Raw genomic sequence first — 21484 nt, 5'->3', positions numbered from 1 at the left:
TTACCGAGATGTAATTGAACTGCAGCTACCGGTAGTTACGTCGGAGACATGTGGGAGCGAGTGCAAGGAAATTTACCAAGGTACACAACCAGAAAACGAATAGGTCACTGGCGGTGGTTTCAACAAAATGGTAGAATATGCTCCTTACCGACTTTAAAATATAGCTCATAAGAATGAGCTTAAGCGAACATTTAAAACACTTGTTCAACCAATTAAACACCGATTATTAACTACCGTTACTTACTGTGGCTGTTGAAACTAGGGATATACGGACAGCGTAATTGGATATTTAGAGTTTTTGTCACATGGAAGTGTAGTTGTATTTCTTGCAAGGAATGACATGTTTTCTCAGATTAAATTATAAAATGCGACGTTAACACAATTTTAAGTTTTCCACACTCTTCTCTGTTTATGTGTACATTCGTCACTCTATTGTTTCATATTATTATAATATCAAAACCGAACTTAAAGAGATTATTACAAAAGTATATTTTACAATAACTGTTCGGGTTTTTAATTCAAATCGTAACGTCAATAACCAATTGACTGTTATTCGCGACCGTATTCATATTACAGAACCCGAGACACGTTTAATTATTTGAGACACTGGAGCATCACAATGTCACAATCCACGCAATCCGCGGACGATCGATTACCGTGCAAAACCGCGGGCTACATTCCACAATAGAGTCCGCCTTTTACGATGCGATTCATGCTACTGTTCAGCCGGAATTGTGTAAATGAATACACGAACGCCGTATTATTCTTTTCATGCAATTTAATGGTTTATTTCAACAAATGTTACAGCTAGGGATATAATAATCAGAATGCGGGGATTAGTTTCACGTTCAGATGCAATTAGAATTATAAGAAGGGTGGATTTGAACGAAGAATGTATTGTAATTTATTAAAGGAACGGCGTACACACAAACACTTTGTGTTATTTAACAAGGAGCTATGATGTTAACGCGGTCACGATAATGAAAACCGCTGCACCTTTTTCGGCGAATTCAATATATTTATTACAACAAACTTGATTAAAAAGCAATCGCGTGTGGACTTCCGGAGTTTGTGTATAATGGAAATCTGATGGCGAACACAATAGGGCCATCGGATGGGATGAGAACGCAAAGTGGTGCCAGCGGAAGTAGTCCGCGGTTAAGAAAGGGATCTAAGAATAAGGGATCGCGCGTTTCTATAAATAGCGAGGTGAGTGAATCTGAAATATTCGTGTTCGAATCGGACGATGATGCGCGGGCGTTAAGCGAGCAGACGGAGCTGTACACGCCACAGCAAGCCTGGGCCGCCTTCGAGATCGCCTTGAAGAGCATTGACAGTAGTCACTCGGAGTATTACGTCAAAAAGCCGAAACCGACGTTTCTGTGCAGCGGGACATTTCAAAGGGTGATGCTGGACATGTACGGAGAGACTGACTATGGTACTAAAGCTTACACTGTGTTCAAACAGAAGATTAACACTATGTCGCGGGCTACAAGTGTAGCGACTCGAGCGCTTTCAATGCTGCTGAACAGGGGCGTATTGAAAGGGAAAGAGAAGACTCTGTTAAGGTAAAAGAAGAGAGGAACGCTGCGTCTCAGTCTAAGCCGACGTCGGCTTTGATAAGTTCCGCTAAGCGCGGCTGGAAGATGCTTAAGAGGCGAATCAACGAGGACGCCATGGAGACCCATACACAGACAGAGAAACTGAACTGGGTCATGTTGCAGCACACGGTAAAGCAGATGTCAAACGTTGAGAAGACGCGGAAGGATTTGTACGAACGTTACGGCATTGTGCCGACGACGTTACCCGACGGGACAGTCGTCTGTGAAAACAGGATGCTCAGTGACCGTGCGCGCGCGAAGCTTTTTGCTCAAACGAAACACGGTAACCATTATAGAAGACCAACCAGCTATCAGCCGCCGTCATTGCAACTTCGATCTATGACAAAAACAGGGAAAACTAATAGTGGGTTTACTAGAAAAACTGCTAGCAAAACAAATGCAATTTTCCGAAAGCATAGGCCATTGACTGCGAAATGAACACGGATTGTGACATACTTAAACCGAAACATTTTTGGATACTAAATAATGAGCACGTTCTTGGCCAGAGGGCGACGTGCGTAAAGAAATAAAAATGAACTTGTTATTGCAATATTAGAAATTATTGGAAATATAAGTGGCTTATGAATGGCGTGTCAAATAAGGCCCCCTTTGACCAGGAGCACAACAGAGATGACCAGCGTCTTACAATGCTGACGTAAAGAATGACGTGTCGAATAAGGCCTCCCTTCGACCAAGAACGCGCCAGAGATGTACAGCGTCTTACAATGCTGACTGAATGTGCCTCGTTCTTAGAAAACTGAGCTAAATGCATAAGAGTAAAGTGTCGTTGCAGATTTGCCGACTACATTTATTCGGGAATATTTAAACGTTGCAGACTTGTTGTTTTTTTTCTTAATATATAAAAATAGGTGGATGCTATAAACTATAGGTGGACATTATTAACTATTATAATTGAACTGGTTTGTGTATGTCGCGTTCAAATTCGACCACAATAATGGGTGAACGGCTTGTATATAGTTGATGCTGACTTAATCATACGTGTTATTTTTTATTTATTTAATATAATACATATTGATATATGGATATATATATATATATATATATATCGGTTTTTCAACAATGCTTGTGATTGATATGTTCTTCTCTGTATCATATTACAAGAAGCTGTCTTCTATATATGTACATTTAATATTTATGCGCTCGCTTCAAACGTGCGTTCGAATGGTCACAGTATGTACCATGTCTGGTGATCTGTCTTACGATAATTTAAACGGTAACTCCCACAATCTCAGACTTAAGTAAATCAGTGGTCAGTTGCTGGCATAACTAATTCACAGGTAAACAAGCTTATCCCCCAAAATGTGAATAGGTTCACTGACCGCCATCATATGACTGAAAACTCACAAACAATGCATCCTTCCTGTCTGTATATTTCCTTCATTCGTGGAATCCATATCACGATTGCTTTGGTGTTTATTTGCTAAGTAATCGTCAGTTTGTGTTCAATCAATATTGGTTCTATTTCTTATAAACTCGGATCATTCGCATAATACATACATATATATTGCTTGCCATTGATGTTTCAAATTCATTTCGCTTAGTTAATTACATGTTAATTGATTTAAGCAATCCGGCCCGGATATTTGGTTTCAATGTGGAGATCCGCATCTCCACAATTTAGAAATAAACAATAACAAACGAGCAACAACAGGAATAACCCATCTAATCTGTTCGTATAATCAACGCTGACACATTATGTGCACAGGTCTTAGTTTCATTAAAACAATAACGGTTAATAATAATGGTATCTGATTTTTAACACATTTTAAATGACTCAACTTGGGTCAGCCTGGTTTCTACCACTATATTTGTGTTTATTTTTCTCCAAAACTAAGAAAATGCAGGAGTACACGGTAGATCTATAATTCGCATTCAGCGTTCAATGAATTTTGTGTTTTCATAATGTTTAGCATAAATATAACAGAGCAAAATATGGTGTTAAGTAGTTCCCAATATTTTGAGAAAAATGAAAGCAGAACGGATTTTAATGTTTTGTTCGTATGTTTTAATTGCATAATATTTTTTGACATTCAACAGTTTATTTGTTTTGGTTTTTGCTGTTATCGCACATGGGAACGAACTTTTATTTATCCATAACAATCAGTTCATGATGCGATTTGTTTTAAAAGGATTGGCATATCATAACTGATCGATATCATCGGTGGCTTATTGTCTTAAAATACAAACGATTGATCGCGTAAAGTGATATGTTATTCTTAAGCAATTGTCAATGAGTAAAGGCTATTGAAATATTGTCTAATATTTATAAAGTTAATCCATCGGTTTTTAGTCCAGATTATGTTTGGCGTATTATGTTTCGTTGTACAATTCTTTTCGACTACACAAATAAATAGTCGACATTACGGGTGTGTTTTTGTTTGAGATTATGGATACTTGGAGGTTTGGTTTTATTGTTGCGAAACGAAGCTACGACTTGAAATGACCTGGTCATATATTGGCACATAAAAAATATTCCAAACAGGTCATAGATTCCTAAAAGTAAACATGAAGCCTATTCACATGAATGTCTCAACACACTTGTTGAAAAATACATACCAACTAAAACTGTTTCTGGCAAGCAGCATCTACCATGGCTGAATTGTGACATTAAAAAGCTAATGAAAAAACGTGACCGGACTTATAGCAAAATGAAAAAGACTCAAAATTACACTTTACTTCCAAAAATTAAGAAGATCAGATCATGCATACAAAAGAAAATTCGTGACTCTTACTGGGACTACATGAACAACATAATATGTGATGAAACAGAACATAAACATGGGACAACTAAACGTTTTTGGGGGTTCATAAAAAGCTTAAAAAATGACTCATGTGGTGTAGCACCCTTAAGGGATGATGGGGTCTTAAAATCTAACCCCAAGGAAAAAGCTGAAGTCTTAAATAAACAATTTTTTTCTGTTTTTACTAATGACACAAACAGCTCATATCCAGATCTTGGTAATAGCCCGTATAAAAACATGCCATCAATTAATATTACGGTAAATGGTGTTAAGAAACTCCTACTCAAACTGAATCCTTACAAGCCCGCAGGGCCAGACCAAATCAAACCCAGAATCTTACGGGAATGTGCAAATAAAATTGCACCTATTTTTACAATTCTTTTTAACAAATCACTTATTTCTGGTTCTGTCCCTTCTGACTGGTCCATGGCTTTTGTAGCTCCTATTTTTTTAAAAAGGTGAAAATTACCAAGCTAGTAATTATATACCAGTCACATTAACATGTATTGCTTGTAAATTGCTGGAGCATATCGTTGTTAGTAACATCTTAGACCATCTTGACAACTTTAATATCCTGGTGGACAACCACTATGGCTTTTGAGCACGGCGGTCTTGCGAAACCCAACTTGTGGGTTTTATCCATGACTTAGCTTCTACCATGCAGAGAGACCAGATGGATGTTGCCATCATGGATTTTAGCAAAGCCTTCGATGTTGTACATCACGGTAGATTGTTGCTGAAACTAGCCCATTATGGCATCACGGGCACTACACACTCTTGGATTAAAGCTTTTCTTGGTAACCGTAGTCAACAAGTTGTTGTAGATGGGGCAACTTCCACCATGGCCCCTGTAATTTCTGGCGTACCCCAGGGATCAGTTCTTGGGCCTCTTCTGTTTCTGCTCTACATTAATGATCTACCTTCGTCTGTGAAGTCAAACGTCCATCTATTTGCGGATGACTGTGTCATGTACAGATCCATAAAAACTTTGGCTGACACTATTCAGTTTCAGAGAGATCTAGATAGTCTATCATTGTGGGAGCTGAAATGGAAGATGTCTTTTAACATAGAAAAATGTCATATCATGCATGTTACGAGAAACCGTAAACCATTACAAACAGCCTACACTCTTCACAACCAACCTCTGTCTGTCTGTTGTAAACCAAGCCACTTATCTTGGCGTTGAATTAACCTCAACTTTAAACTGGTCACCTCACGTAAATAAAATTAGTAGTAAAGCAAGCCAAAGCTTAGGATTCTTAAAACGAAACATTCATTCTTCTAAAATAGAAACTACGGCAGCGGCATATAACAGCATTGTTAGACCATCCTTGGAATATTGCTCTAGTGTGTGGGACCCTTACCATCAGAAAGATATTGATAAAATTGAAAATGTTCAGCGTCAAGCCGCCAGATTTGTTACGAATAATTACAGCAAGACACCGGGCACGGTCACAAATATAATTAAGGATTTGAATTGGAATACCTTGCAATCAAGAAGACAACAAGCTAGACTCATTTTGTTCTATAAAATAGTATATAATCATGTTGATGTCAATCCCCTTCACTATCTCACTCCTTACATTAGACACTCGCGCCATCACCATCACATGGCATACCAAATACCACCAAGTACAGCTGATTACCACAAATTTTCTTTCTTTCCAAGAATAGTTGTACAATGGAACACACTTCCATCTTATGTAGTCAGCGCTGATACGATCCCTGGATTTAAATCAGTGCTGTCTACATCAGTGTTCCTTCCTTAGATCACATGATTCTGCTTTTATCCTGTTTTTAACTCGACTAATATTCTCACCACATGCACAGTTGTATATGTATATATTTAAGTCTTAAGGGCTTAAGGTGTTAGGTTTTGCACCTTTTTTTATCACTGTTGATAGGATTTTTCTGAGTGGATTTAGTAACTCGGGAAACCTATCAATCTATTTCTTTTAACCCCCCACGCATGGCCATAATGTATCAGTATTGAACATAGCCATTATTATAAAAGAAGAAGAAGAAGAAGAATGAACTACTAGTAATACGGGTAGTCATAACTAAGGAGAACGTGTGAAATATCATAACGTCTGGTTTACTAATTGTTACATTATAATGCGTTTGTAATGCATTTCATCGGTAATTTCGATGATACATGTACCCCTCACATGCCTTTAAAATATGCTTTATATATCATGAGGCTCCCCAAAGACCCGGGTTCGAATCGCGCTGAAATCAATTTTGCACCTAACGTTTAATGTTATTATTGAATATAATTCCAATGGTATTAAAATCGTGTCTGGTAATCAAAATTAACTGACTTTTTACAACGATAAAAATAAATCTTTGAACAATATCTAAAAGGTTTACGATTTATGTGAAATAGGCTTGTCATAAACAGTTGCGCAATTGTGCATGATGGATTTGTCGACAATAAGATTATATCAGAGGAAATAAATTTCAGTAGAATCGATGTTTTTGATCAGTTATGAATACTTATGTATTTTCAGCTTCAGAATGTGCGTATGCGTATTAAAGCGGCCTTTTCACGTTTGGGTCAATTGACAAAATTTAAAAAAAGTTGTTTCAAATTCGCAAATTTTCGATTTAGTTATGATAATTGTGAGAGAAAGTAATACTGAACATTTACCATGCCCTAATATAGCCATTATATGCATCTTTTGACGATTTAAAAACCTTAAAATTATAAAGCGTTGCAACGCGAAACGATTGAACAATTTGGAGAGTTCTGTTGTTGTCACTATATTTTGTGAAACAACAATGATTGCTTATATATAGCATAAAATACATCTGACATTGTATGCGAAAGAATGGTCGAGGGGTCTAAGTCGGAGACTTTTTACGCCAGGACTCCAGGGGTCAGTGGATCGAGCCCTGATGGGGGTTCCTTTTTTTCTTTTTTTTATATTTTATTATTGATTTTTTACTGGACCTTTTTAGAGCAAATATTGACATTTATCAATAGAAAGCATTTAATGACAAACTTCAAAACATGCCAAAATCTGTGAAAAGGCCCCTTTAAACTATCTTTTATATATCTATAAAAGACTGAGAGGTACGTGCCAAAAATAAATATAAATAACTTGATACCATGCCAACAATTTGCAGTGAGTGTCCTCGTATAAAGCTTTATGAGCCTCTCTCTTGGAAATCTTGCTTAATGCGTGTGCGTGAAGGGTCTGCCCTTATTGACATGTGCAGTTCGCACAGGTGTGTCAGGGATACTTTCCGCCTCGACTTGATTTTTTACAGGAAACTTCCTTTCAACAAAAACATCCATTATAGCGGAAAGTGTTGTCCCTGATTAGCCTGTACTTAATGCACAGGCTTATTTGTCCGATACTTTACACATCTGCATTTAGCCCCGTTTTCCAGCGTGAGGCTCATCTTATGCAACATTAACACTCATTTGACTCTTCTATCGGCTCGTCGAATATGGTATGTCAGCTGCGTTCTCGTACAGATATATCACTGCATTGTGAAATACGATAAAAAACGTCTTCTCTTCTAAAGTCGTTGCGCGCGCGCATGAATGTTTCAAAGTTTATAAGGTCCTTTCGCGCCTGAGGCTGCATTATGCGAGTACCCGGAGTGTGACCCAGCACTATTAGCTACCGGTAATCAACTTATTAGACTTACGACAGTCGTGACGAATTTTGAAAAAAAGCTGCGATTTACTTCTATTTTTTTATAAAAGGCATTGCATTTTGGGGTGGTTTTGTGTTGTTAAGGACACCGGAGTATATTGAGGAGACCACACCTTCCTGAAGACAATTTACCAAGCTTACATGCGCCGGGGGTTAAACCCGCGTCGCATAGGTGGGAAGCGCGTTCACCAACCAATACGGTTACAAGACAGCCGTCGCAAACATGTGGATTATACCCATATTTTTAATACGTTAATTGCAATTTTGCATTTACTGATATCAAGATTTTCTCTAGCGTGTATTTCTTTATGCTTGATCAATCTTTCAATATGAAGTTACGAAACATACAACTACAACATGATTCATCATTGCTGGGCAAGCGTTCAACTTTGAAGTCAAATATAATATCGAGTAAAATAATTGAAAATTTACTGGAAAAAAAAATTAATGTCAATTTCATTGTTGATTAAAATTTATCACACTCTTGAAGGTCGACCCTCGTTCCAGAGGCAACCGGTTCAATGTTGATCAGCATCCTGAATTTAAAGCGTATCAGGCGATTTCATAAATAATAAATTGTTAACGATAACAAAGTTAACGCTTTCACGCGGTCAACATTCTCTTTACATTTTGCTTTGAAAATCATGATTAGCACATACGGTGATTTTAGTTATACTAAATATACAAGAATCAACAGGTTTTAACTTTCGCGATATCGTAATGTCGTATGAATTATCCATATGATTCCTTCCTATGCAGTATCCGGACCTGTTTGTGCGATATGAAGTCGATAATCATAGGGTTGAGATCCGATATCTTTAGAAGTCTAAATATTGCTATGTGTTCACTCGCTTAAGCGAACAATTATTTCCGATCGTGTGTGAACTCTGTGAGACTCTTGAAAACTGCCAGTAATGTACGCCAAGACTTGAGTATTAACGTGCAAAATAAATAATAAAAGTGAAGAATGCGCCAGCCAAATTTTCCACACAAAAATTTGATCTGGATGGAACTTGAGTTGTCATTATTATAAATTACCTGTTGAATAGCTCTCAATGAATTTATAGATGTGTTGATTTTATTACGCTTTTCAATAGTCGTAATTAAGTTTTATTACAGCATAGATAAATGCGCGTCTGTTAAATGGGCAAGGAAATATGCAATGAAAACAGTGTTTGTTCAAGACATAATGGGAAGAGAATACATTTATCGATTTTGCTTCAGTTCAAATGAATAAATATTTGTCCTCGAAGAAATTGAAAACGTTAGTTTTATACGAAGTTACTTGAAATAAACAGTTACTTGCAAAAGATAACCTCTGTTCAGTTGTGGAATTTATTTCTTATTTTAAAGATGATCAAGGTAGAATTAACAAATTCACAGTTTATATATTTTTAAACAAAGTTAAAATCGTATTTGTAAACTTTCTTGTTCAGACGCGGATCCGCAATACAAACAAACCCAGATGTATTATTAATTGGGTGCATAGTCAATAAAAACGTTTTGTTGTGCTGAAATCATGACATTGTACATTGTTTGCTTTTGCACAATCATAATCTAAAGAAATACACAAAGTATATTAAAAGAAAATGCAATATTTCTACCTCTCAAATTGTTCGTGGTCTTTTATTTTGATAACACGTATTTGTAATGCGAACACAACTAAAGCAACGCCGACTAAGATTGGAATACCCCGTCTTTGCAATGGACCTCAAATGCAGCGGCGGCGGCTGATAGCTAACGGGTCTTCTATACGTGTGTGCGTAAAGCTTTGAGTGCGCACGGTCACTGAGCATCCTGTTTTCACACACGACTGTCCCGTCCGGTAACGTCGTTTGAAATATTCCGTAACGCTCATACAAGTCCTTCTCTGTCTTCTCGATGCTTGAAATCTGCTTCATTGTGTTCAGCAACATGACCCAGTTCAGCTTCTGCGTCTGAGTCGTATACTCAAACGCGGATTCTTTCACTCGCGTATTTAGAATCTTCCGGTCGCGATAGGCGGAGAACTGCAATGGCGAAGTCGGCTTCAACAGAGAACAAGCGGTCTCATCCTCTTCAACTTGTGTAGCGACTTCGTTTTTCTTGTCAATTCGCCCCTGCTCCACAACTCGTGTCGCCATACTCGTTGTCTCGATAAATGGTTAGCCTTATGTTTGGGTACAGTGAAGGGTCTAGAACCATAGTCGTTCTCTCCGTACATGTCCAGCATAACCTGTTGAAACGTCATGCTGGAATGAAACGTCGGTTTTGGCGTCTTGACGTTATACTCCGAGTGACTGTTGTCAATAGTCCTCACTGCAGTCTCGAAGGGGCCCCATGCCTGCTGTGGCGTGTCGTCGTACGATTCAAATACGGAGACTTCCGAATCACTCTCTTGGCGGTTTATAGAAACGCGCGAACACTTATTCTTCGGCCCCTTTCTCTGCTGCGGACTGTTTCTATTGGCACTACTTCGCGTTTGACTCCAACACAAAGGCACTATATTGTTCGCCATCGAAATTGCTAATATATGATCCAAGGATGCACACGTTCGTGCATTTATGCAACAAATTTGATGTGATTCAGTTAAACTGAGCGAATTGGGAACATAATAAATCATAATCGAATACATGTTTCCTGGATTTGATTCTTGAAAACAAGATAGAGCTTTAGTGGCTTCGAAGTTTCTTACATGAATTTTACAATCACTTCGTCATACAAATCCACTCTTCTTCATGCATGCATTTGATCTCGGCGAGCTGCAATATTTGATTAATTAAACCATAACATTTTCATTCGAATACTAAGACGGGTGTCATGTATCATTTACAAAACCAAGGCTTAAGGAATTGCAGCATAGAGTCGCATCCCCACAGGCTGGTTCTTTTGTGGAATTTTGTCCATGGTTTTCCACGATTTTTGATCGTCCGACGATTGCTTTTATTGCGACATTGTGATACTCCCTTTATGCCATCTTCGTCGGAACCCACGTTTACTCAATTACGCTTAACTTTTTTATTGGCCGTTGGGGATTAATCTAGAAATATTAAACATTCAAGAATAAATAATAATACGTCTCATAAATTAATGTCTCAAACTCTGCCGACAAATTCAACCAATCAAACGACGCGTTTTAAGACAGTTACAGTGCAGGCGGTACTCTCTTTTACATATTTACCGCTCAAATTATCGATTATTCCTAGACTTCTTTTGAAAAGTATATAAACGTGAAGTGCTATTTGATTGCTCGTTGGGTGTCTAATCAATATTTCTTAAAACAAAATTTTACCAGCCCGTTCATCCCAGGGTTTATAATACAGTGACAACGGAATCCAAACGTTGGGCTCCGTCGAATGAATATCAACTTTCGCACAGAAATTTCAATGGTACTGAGCCTAACGAAGGATCTAACGGGAGGATAAACTGCACTTCAAGATTTGTTCTCATCAAAGATGTTTCGGATCGATGCGGGATCTACCAATGCGGGATCTACCACTTGACTAGAATGAATTATCCTTCGACGACATAAGGCATAATGTAATGCTGTTTTTGCTATATTATGGCCCCGGATTTTCTACATTCTTCTACATTGTATTCAACAGCGTAGCGCATATATTCAACAAGTTCTGTTGACTTAAATAGGCACATGTTTTATTTTAATAATTTACTTACATTCGTTGATTAAATGTGAAAATTTGAATTTTTTCTGAAAGAAGTATGTCAAGTTTAGCGGTGACAATCACTGCATATATGTTTTAAATCACCGTGTGTAGTTTGGATGCTAAGGAATAATGATCGGATGCAGTTTACGGAATTTGATCGGGGAATTTTTGTAGAGTGTCGTCCCAGAAAAGCCTATGCAGGCTAGTTAGCAACGACACTTTCCGTATTAACTTGGTTTTCTTTCAGAAAATACTTCATTTAAATTTAAAATGCCATACTATTGAATAATAACGCACATACATTAAGCCCCGTTTTCCCAGAGCGAGGCTCATATATATGTCAGGTATTTCCATAATATGAGGACACGCATACTTTTTATTTACGGATTAATATTATTGTTGCCTTAAACAGATGTTTACGTTCGGACAAAAAGGTTAATGACGATATGACTTCAAGATGGATTAATATTACTTTAATTGCTTTGTAATTACTTTAGCGATAAATCCCCACCTTTAAGCACTAATTATTTAATACCTTCTTTATTAACGATGAAATGATCAAATATTAATACAGGTTATGGTGCCCTTAAAATGTTGTTACGACTATAAGTATAGTGGGCAAGTAATCTTGGAGGATCAACTGGCGACGTACTAATGGCCATATATCTGATACACAGTAATTTACTATGAGGCGATTGGTATAAATGTGTTCACACATGCAATGACAAATTAAATATTAATAGTGCACTTAATTAACGAACACATACAAATTTCAATGATTTGCATGAAATCATGTCTCTAGTGACATCAACTACAGTGTAATGACGTCACTTTCCAGAAAGAATAATTTAAGTTAACACACGTGCACAATTCTATGCAATTAGAGTTCTATAAACTAATACAAATGTGTATGCGCAATAATAAAACACCTTTTTATATTTGAAAAATGCATATACATTTAATGCTTCGTGATTGTAACCATAAACATCGATTTGTTGTTGTTATTTTTTTATAAATAAAGAAGAAGCAATAAATGTAATGTTCGATATATGGACAAATAATACCGAAACAGAAACACTAAGTTAAAACCTTTCTGGATTAGTTCCAATGACTTGCGTAATGTACTTTATAATTCTTCACGATGTCATATTGATGGATTCTGTATGTGCATAGACTCGCATAACCTCCAATATTTTCTAGAGGGACAGCCGCTGAAAATGTACACAATGTATTTACCGCCATCGGACAATGACCCTATATCATGTGAGACATATGCAATTTTATGCACGACCGAATACGTGAATTTCTGCAATTCAATCGCTTGAATCTATAACATAACATTGTAGAAGAATTCTTTTGCTACCTTTTTCTTTTCAATTTCGGAAAATATGAAAACACAATTAAATGCTCTTTTTTAAATAAGAAAGAGATTAGAAATATATTAATCATTAACCGTATTGTTTTGCTAAGTGAGAATCTACGCTATCGTCGACATGACTGTATTACTTTAGATATGGCATTATAAAGTGTCAAGTATAGAGTTGTTCCTAACAAACGTGTTGGTTTATGGTTTATTGTCCAATAAACTATAGGTGTAACGATATGATGATTTTTTTTATTATCGGCCATGGTCTAGAATATTGTAACATTTAAACATTAATAAAATACATAAAAAGCTATACCACTTAGCCGCAGAGCTCCAGATATTTTTTTCAGCCGAGGGGTATTTCACTAATTAAATTTTTAATTGATGAGTAAAAATCAAAATCCGATAATTTAAGGAGTATTTATCTTCAAAGGTTCAGAATTAATAATAAATTGTATATGTAATATTAACTCGCTATAACAAGCAGTCGTGTACACAAGAAAGCAATCACTTTTGTTTTATTTAACAGTTTTTTTCTGATTTATTTTCCCGTGGCTTATAAGCAGCCATTAATCTCTCTTTCCGTCTTGATTTGGCAAGCCACTGTTTAGCACACATTGTACAGCCACAATCAAAATATTCTAAGCTGGGCACACAAATCTTGTTTATTATATGTGTATTTTTGGCGCCATTTAAAAAGTGCTTCAAGGTAAAAGTTTTTTCCATAGTGCCACACAAGAGATGAACTGATATGCTTGAAGTTGGGCGATTCGGGTTTTATCGAATGTGATGTCAAATGTTTTCACCATAAGCGTATATCGATTCTCAACAATGCAGCGGGGAGCCCGTTGTGTCAACATCGGCCTTTATCGTGGGCCAACCTGAAATGATACCGTTCTGACTGAGGAGTAAATTAGATCGGGAACCACTTTCTATACATAGATGGTGATGTCACAACGTTTTTACCGGTGTTGACACAATGACGGAAACCAGTCATTGTTTACATGAATTTATATGCATGTATAAACGGCTAATACGCATTGAAATTACACACGATGCGTAATCAGAATTTAGTCAGGAGTTTTTTTACTCAACAAAATGTTAAGTCATGCGTATTTTCTTTTTTGTCATGCGTATTTTACGCAAATACGCATCTTATCTGGCCCTCTGCACTTAGCAGACAATACATTTGGACTGTATTAAACATACCTACTGAAATGTGTTTAAGTAACTTCCTTTTTGATAGTGCTTTTATTATTTCGCAGTCAGCGGTCTAAACGATTTCCTTGGTGCAAGTTATGCACTTTTAGTCCGACTGACCCCATGCAGTTCCTAGTTCTACATTTAATCTTGACCTTTGTTGAGCCGACGGCGGCTGGTAACTTTTCGGTCGTACATATAATATTCCATCCTCCGTTCGCCCGTACAGCTGCGCGCGAGCGCGTTCACTGAGCATTATATTTTCACAGACAACTCTTCTGTCGGGTAACGTCGTCGGCACAATGCCATAGCGCTCATATAAGTCTTGTCGGGAGCGCTCCATATTGGTCATCTGTTGTATCGTATTCTGCAACATGGCTAAGTTGAACTTCGGAGGGGCTTGCGATTTATTCTCTTTGTTATCGTCATTTACTTGCTTCGATAGAGCTTTCCAACTGCGCTTTGCAAACACTTTAGTTACACTTTCAGAGTCTTCCTGTACTTCCCCGGTTTTACCATCAGGTTCATCATATACGGTTTATTCGCAGTCACAATTTGGTTCTTCATTTTCGCGCAATTCTTGTCCCTTGGCCACTGCCTTTGCCATCATCCTAGCGGCAAGTCCCGATGATTTTGCCATGTTGCCTAGTTTTTGTTTCAGCAAGGTATAGCCTTTGGTGTTGCCATACTCTGTTTTTCCATACATATCGACCATTACTTCTTGAAACGTTCCACTGGCGATAAAGTTCGGTTTAGGTTTCTTTAGAAAATATTCTGTATTGCCACTATCAATACTTTTCACGGCGTCCTCGAACGCAGCCCAAGCGTGGTGCGGCGTTAGCGTCTCTGATCTTTGACACTGCGACGCACTTTCGTCATCAGATTCCGACAACAACAACAACTCTGCTTCACTGACATCATTATATAATGACAACCGTGAATTTCCAGGCCGCGATAAACTTCTCCGATTCTTACTACAGGTTGAAGTGATGTAATTTCGTGACTTGTATTTATCTGATGGTTTGTTTTTAGATGACATACCTAAATCGATCTCAAAATTGTCATCTTCTAATATATCTTCTTGGCCACCATTAGGCAAATGATGACCATTAGTTGTGTCGTTTGTATCTTTACCTTTTTGTACCCAATTTTTTTTCCTAACCACATTTTATTTTGTTCCCACATTTTTTTTGACATAATTTTTTCGTACCCAAATATTTTTTCGAACCCAATATTTTTTTGTTCCAATTCTTTTTCATGCTCACATTTTTTTCGTACCCAATTGTTTCGTACCTAAAATTGTTCGTACCCAATTTTTTTAAAGAAATAATCGGATTTCGATTTGATTTGATCTCCCCACTCATTCCATCCCGCGAAACCCTTAAGGTGTCGCAACTCTAATAATGTATACCATATAATTTCAGTTTTTTGACTGAAATATGTCTCCGACTGTCAAGGACGTACACGGACGGACAACCAAGGCATAAATACGGATGTCCTTAGACCCAATGCGGAAGCCACACGGACCACCCCGTGTTGGCCTCCTGGAGTCACAAGGACATCCCCGGACGTTCCAGGACTTACAAGGCGGCAATATGTTGACATGCCAGATCGTGCCGGATATAATCCGTAATTATCCGGCATCTATATGGGACTGGGGCTTAATTCACGAACAAGAACGGTCCTAATTCTGAGACCTGTAGATATCCAGCATTTTCATATAATGACTGAGACATATACAATAACCGTTTGGCAACGTTTAGACAAGTCACTTTCTATGCATTCAGTATCTTTTACACGAACTATTTTGTTCAGGTTTTAATAAACAACTTCATGCTTAACTCGTTCAAAATGTTTCTAATTAACTCATCCGCTTAATAAGGGTGACAGAATTGATGATCGTTTTGCGCGTTTACATAAGGAGCCAATGAATATAAATATATGTTAATCGTTTACGAAGTGAATAAATATAAATATAAAAGGGACAAAAGCATGTATAAGTTGTTGGAATTCCAAAACTATTGAAAGCAATAAATACGTTGATTGGAATTTAATATCTCAATAACATTGTTAAAACTAGTCGTGAATAATCATATTTAACAAATTATGTTATATAAATCAACTAAAAAACAAGGATCTCCTTTTTGACGTTGCGGAATAGCTGTCTCATTAGCGTTTGTAACCTGTTCAATTTTTTAAAACACCGATCAATTGTGTATGGCTAAATAATTTAGAAATTCGATCACTTCGAACTTTGATAATAATTGGAATTCCAAATCAATATTGATTTGTTCTTTATAAATATCAAGTATAGAATTCCAACGTCGCAATTTGTCATAACTTTAAATATAAATGCGTTTTTTATATAAAAGACGCAGTCTTGGAACTTCAATTTAATAGACCCAACTGTCTGCAGTTCTACATCTTGAATCGTGTTCACTTTAAAATCTTTACTGAAGTGAATATTTAGTCATTGATGTGAACATACCGGGACAACTTTATTGAAGTAAGTGTGTTTGTTTGCTTTTCAATGTCGTAGAATTTTTATACATTATGTTCAAATAGATCTTCTGCTTATGTCTTCTCATTCAAAAATGGTCATATAATTAGATCATATATTGAAACATTAAGTAACATACTTTTGATTACTGCGCCTGAACTATTTCATTCGATTGTTCTTATTAATTTCAACGATGTCTTAATATATATCCAACTATCTGACAATCGGCGCACTGATTGTTATCTCCGATTAATTCTTATGATTAAAATAATTAGTACAACAGTGTATGAAACCAACTTCTGACTACAAATAAATACGTATACTCTTTTCGTTGTTGCATTCGCAGACCGTAATGCACAATTCTGTTAGAGCCTTACCGAGGTTCGTAGGAGCGGGATGCCAGAGGGCGCTGAACAAGATAACAGAGCGGGCTGGACACTGTAAAAGGTACTTCATGCATTGTCTGAGTTTGGATTCGACAAAGTGAACATTTTCCTTCGAAAATGTATTGAATGTGAACATAATAAGCAAAGAATCAAACATATGTCTTACGATTGATCTTTACAAATATATTAACTACTAAATACACCAATGAGCATTATTGACAATTTGAAAGTCTTGAGTTGTAACTACGTCGTCCTTTACGGCACAAGGGTTATATAATTGAAAACACTACATTGAACACGGTTATAGGTTTAGTTCAATGGTTAGTCAGCCAGTTAAGATAGAAGCGGTTGCAGAGCGCACCTGTCAGTACGGACAAGGAGTGAAATGGCACGAGCTACAGCGCCACGTGCTGTACATGGATTCCAAAGCCGGATATATCCATAGATGGAACGCGGAGACAAATGAAAGCGACAAGCACATGTTCCGTACGTTCACAATTATTTTAAGTAATCAACTTCCTTCAAACCATATGCATACATAGGCAATAATCATATCGTATAAACCGGTTTATTTTCAACTGAATATTCCAGGCGGGAATTTCCGTCATTCCTATCATTATCTACATCGTTATCATCATAACCACCGTTAACCATCATAGCATTTTTACCATTGCCATTATCATCATCATTATTATACTAAGTGGCCTGCTCATTAATTATCTCTGCCTTTAGCTCCTTTTTTAACATACGACCTTAAATGTGCACGTTTTATGTTTTACTTATAATTTTAAATGTATACATAACTGTTTATAATCTTCTCCGCTGTATTTTGATAAATTTAATTTAAATTAATTGTACAGTAACAAAATTCACTTAATTTTATTCGATTCCTCGTAGTTTTAAGAGAAATATTATTGATTAAAAATTGTTAATTCACTATTTCAGTTTAAAATGCTGGTGCAAAATTATATATCACTGTTTCTTTTCTTCGTTCCTTAATTAATGTAGTAAATGAAACGTACGTCATTTATGTCGACTTCCTTATTTGGAAAATGACGTCATTATTTTGAAGTGGTAGGGTTACTTTTCTCTCAAATTTTCGAGATCGGTCACTTTATAATTGAGAGCATACTATAAATAGAGAATTTGCTGGTTTCAGTTGAAAATCATTTTTAAAAATCAACAATCTACCTCAGCCAACAACTATCCTCTATATATCGTATTTTTAAATAATAAAGTCGTCATAGGAAATTCCCTTCCTAATATTACTGAACTAAATTCATAGACAAGTCATAAACCGTGACGTAATGGATTTACGTTTATTATCACTTCCGTAATTTTACCTTTTCATTTATTCATACTATTTTTACCATAACAGTGAAGGTAATCAATATCCATTTAGAATAAAAACACAATAACACAACCTTGTGGCGATATCGGCATTTTAATTATTCGCTGTCAGAAGAATACGAAATTTAAACCTATTGACACTAAACAAACAAACCAACAAAGCATAGCTTCTTGAGACTCACAAACTTTATGAGATCTTGTCATGTCTCAATTTGATGTAGGTAAGATAAAATTACATTACTCGTAAAGACGGTTCAGATCCGTTGTGTATAAAATTGCGTCTCTTTAAAAAGAATATCCATTAATCGACGCAATAGAAAAATAATATATATATATATATATATATATATATATATATATAGAGAGAGAGAGAGAGAGAGAGGATAAAATTAGGAGCAAATAGCATATATACATATAGAAAAATATATTATATATACATACAGAAGAAAAGTTAATGCAAGAATAACCGATTGCTTAATTGTGTAGCCTTCTGCAATATTCGTGTAAATGTATACAGTTATTTTCACGAATATATATGTATGCATACATTAACAAGAATATATTGTATACAGACATAGAAGAATTGTTTTATCCACTGTTGGCACTCAACTGCTCAAAAGGCAACCAGATTAATCACTAGGTTATTCTTGTATTAAATATTAACAAATTTTAAACTTTTTTTTTCATTTTAGCATGAATGTAAAGGCAAAAAATATGGCACGAAGCGACTCGAGAAGGTATCTCGTTTCGTATCTCGCCGATATTGTGTAAACGTTGCTGTTGCTTGGCAAGGTTAAAGAGTTGAATGATTTATCATACTTATTTTAGCATTCACTAGATGTTTGTAATAATAAATACACGCACATACGAGGTGTATTCGAAAATAACAAAATATACGGTTAAGGGAAACTTAGTTCGTGCAATTGAGATTTCTAAAAATAGACTTTACGGAGGATACCAGAGAGAGAGAGAGAGGATAAAATTAGGAGCAAATAGCATATATACATATAGAAAAATATATTATATATACATACAGAAGAAAAGTTAATGCAAGAATAACCGATTGCTTAATTGTGTAGCCTTCTGCAATATTCGTGTAAATGTATAAAAGAAAGCACATTGTGTACACATCGGTCTTACTGACAATAACGTAGTGACGTCACCATCTATGTATAGAATGGAGAAAGCATATTTATAGATTCTAGCAACTATACTATACTCATCAGAAATTGACACGACAGTTCACCACTGAATCCATAGCCGACTTGTTATATTTATCATAAAATAATGTGTGCATTTGATGATAAAACACTTTTAATATTTTTTATCCTTTTGAATATGTATTGTGGGCAGATTTGTGTACAGATGGTAAAAGCGCTGTCTGACAACTTCCCTAGTCGTAAATTCGATCCTCTACTCGTGTCGTGTATCCTAAAGTGGATATTTCTACCCCGATATGGTTATTTTCATAACTCTATTCCAATAACCTCTTCTTTACACATTATTATTTATGTAGAAAATTATGTTAAGGACATTGTCACCATTTGAAGCCTGTATATATTCAAACGCTACTGGTCGTGTACGTAATTCCGGCCTGTACGTAAAAAATCGGCCACCTGTGTTTTATCATTTTCATGATCTAAACACACATGTTTTGATTATTTTTAGAACAATCAACTTGAAAACCAACCCTACTCTCAATATTTTGCAAATTAAAGAAGCATATCACTGTAAACGTCTGCATTAAAATGTCTCAAACATAACACAAGATATTTCTCTCATGGGAAAAGTGACGTCTTAGCCAATGCAAAAAATTATACTTATATAAGAAACAAATATATTTGATAAAATTATTATTATTTCTCTCTGATAAACTTTTATTAAGGTATTTTTTAATTAATTGTATAAAAACATACATTTAAAACAAAAAAATCAGGACCTAAATATAAACTTTTAATATATGAATTACCTCCCTTGATTTGAATACTAATAGTTTACATGTTGTAGAATTAAATATAAGCGTTTACTAAAAATCGACACTAAAGTCAACTTTTTAAACAAAATGTTTTTACTTTCTTAGCTATGTTAGTAAAAATTGATTAAAACTATTGAAAATAAATATTTTTTATGAATTTGCAGTTCCCCATTAACCGTGCAGGCCTGTTAATATTTATTAAAATAGGTAGGGGGAGTAACTGGTATAAAAACGTCGCATATATATTAAGTTTCAAGTCAAAAATTGTGTTTGTGTAATCCTGTATTAATACTCTTAAAATGAGGACATTCGTCTAAAGATATTGCTTTGTAATTGTACCTGCAGATTAAACTGAAAAGTGGCCGATTTTTTAGGTACAATTGCCCTACGAAAATTGATAGTTTATATGTCATTAATTACTGTTCATAAAAGTAACATACACTGATCTAATTCTATTGAAATTTTCATGCTAGGTGAGTTTTGAACCCAGGATTATATATGTGAAGTTTAGTTTCAACCAGTTGCCTAAAACAAAAGATTTTGTTAAAATAGTCCCAAAAGTGGCCGGAATTACGTACCCGACCAGTAGTCGTATTTTTCTTGGTTCTAATACTATTCTTTATTCTTAAATCTAAGAACTGGTTGGGTGAATTCGGGCCCAGGGCACTATCGTTGTCGTTGTCTGGATATATTCTCACTCTCAAAGGGACGGTTCGAGTGATTAATATTTGATTTTTTAACTTGCGTTGATAGAAACGAAAACGGGTCTGTATCCGACGAGTCGGTAAATAGATGAATAAATTGTGCGATCCCCTTGCAATACAATTGAAAGGCTTGCTTGCTTACTCTTACGCGCTTGTTGTTTGATGCTATTACTAATATTAAACTGTATGCAATGTAGTCCATTCGCCATTTTCTATCGTTAATGAAGCATGTTTCTGTACCTTATGATGCATTTTAAAGGGATCTTTTCACGGTTTGGTAAATTGACAAAATTGAAAAAAGTTGTTTCAGATTCGCAAATTTTTGTTT

The 21484-nt window shown here is 35.9% G+C and overlaps 1 protein-coding gene across 4 annotated transcripts in view; it reads left to right on the top strand.

Annotated features, from left to right (window-relative positions):
- The first annotated feature begins 16603 nt into the window (after positions 1-16603).
- Positions 16604-21484, top strand: part of LOC127863118 (regucalcin-like) — a 97409-nt gene continuing 92528 nt past the window's right edge. For all 4 annotated transcript variants that reach the window (XM_052402485.1, XM_052402487.1, XM_052402486.1 and 1 more), the window contains exons 1-3: positions 16604-16747; positions 17088-17188; positions 17435-17613. In XM_052402485.1, coding sequence (XP_052258445.1) covers positions 17094-17188; positions 17435-17613 — 274 coding nt within the window. In that variant the 5' untranslated portion in view covers positions 16604-16747; positions 17088-17093. The remainder of the gene's footprint in view (positions 16748-17087; positions 17189-17434; positions 17614-21484) is intronic.

The sequence above is a fragment of the Dreissena polymorpha genome, unplaced genomic scaffold (assembly GCF_020536995.1).
Source record: "Dreissena polymorpha isolate Duluth1 unplaced genomic scaffold, UMN_Dpol_1.0 chrUn001, whole genome shotgun sequence".
Lineage (NCBI taxonomy): Eukaryota > Metazoa > Mollusca > Bivalvia > Myida > Dreissenidae > Dreissena > Dreissena polymorpha.
Note: the sequence above shows the minus strand (reverse complement) of the source record. Positions and strands in the feature narration are given on the sequence as shown.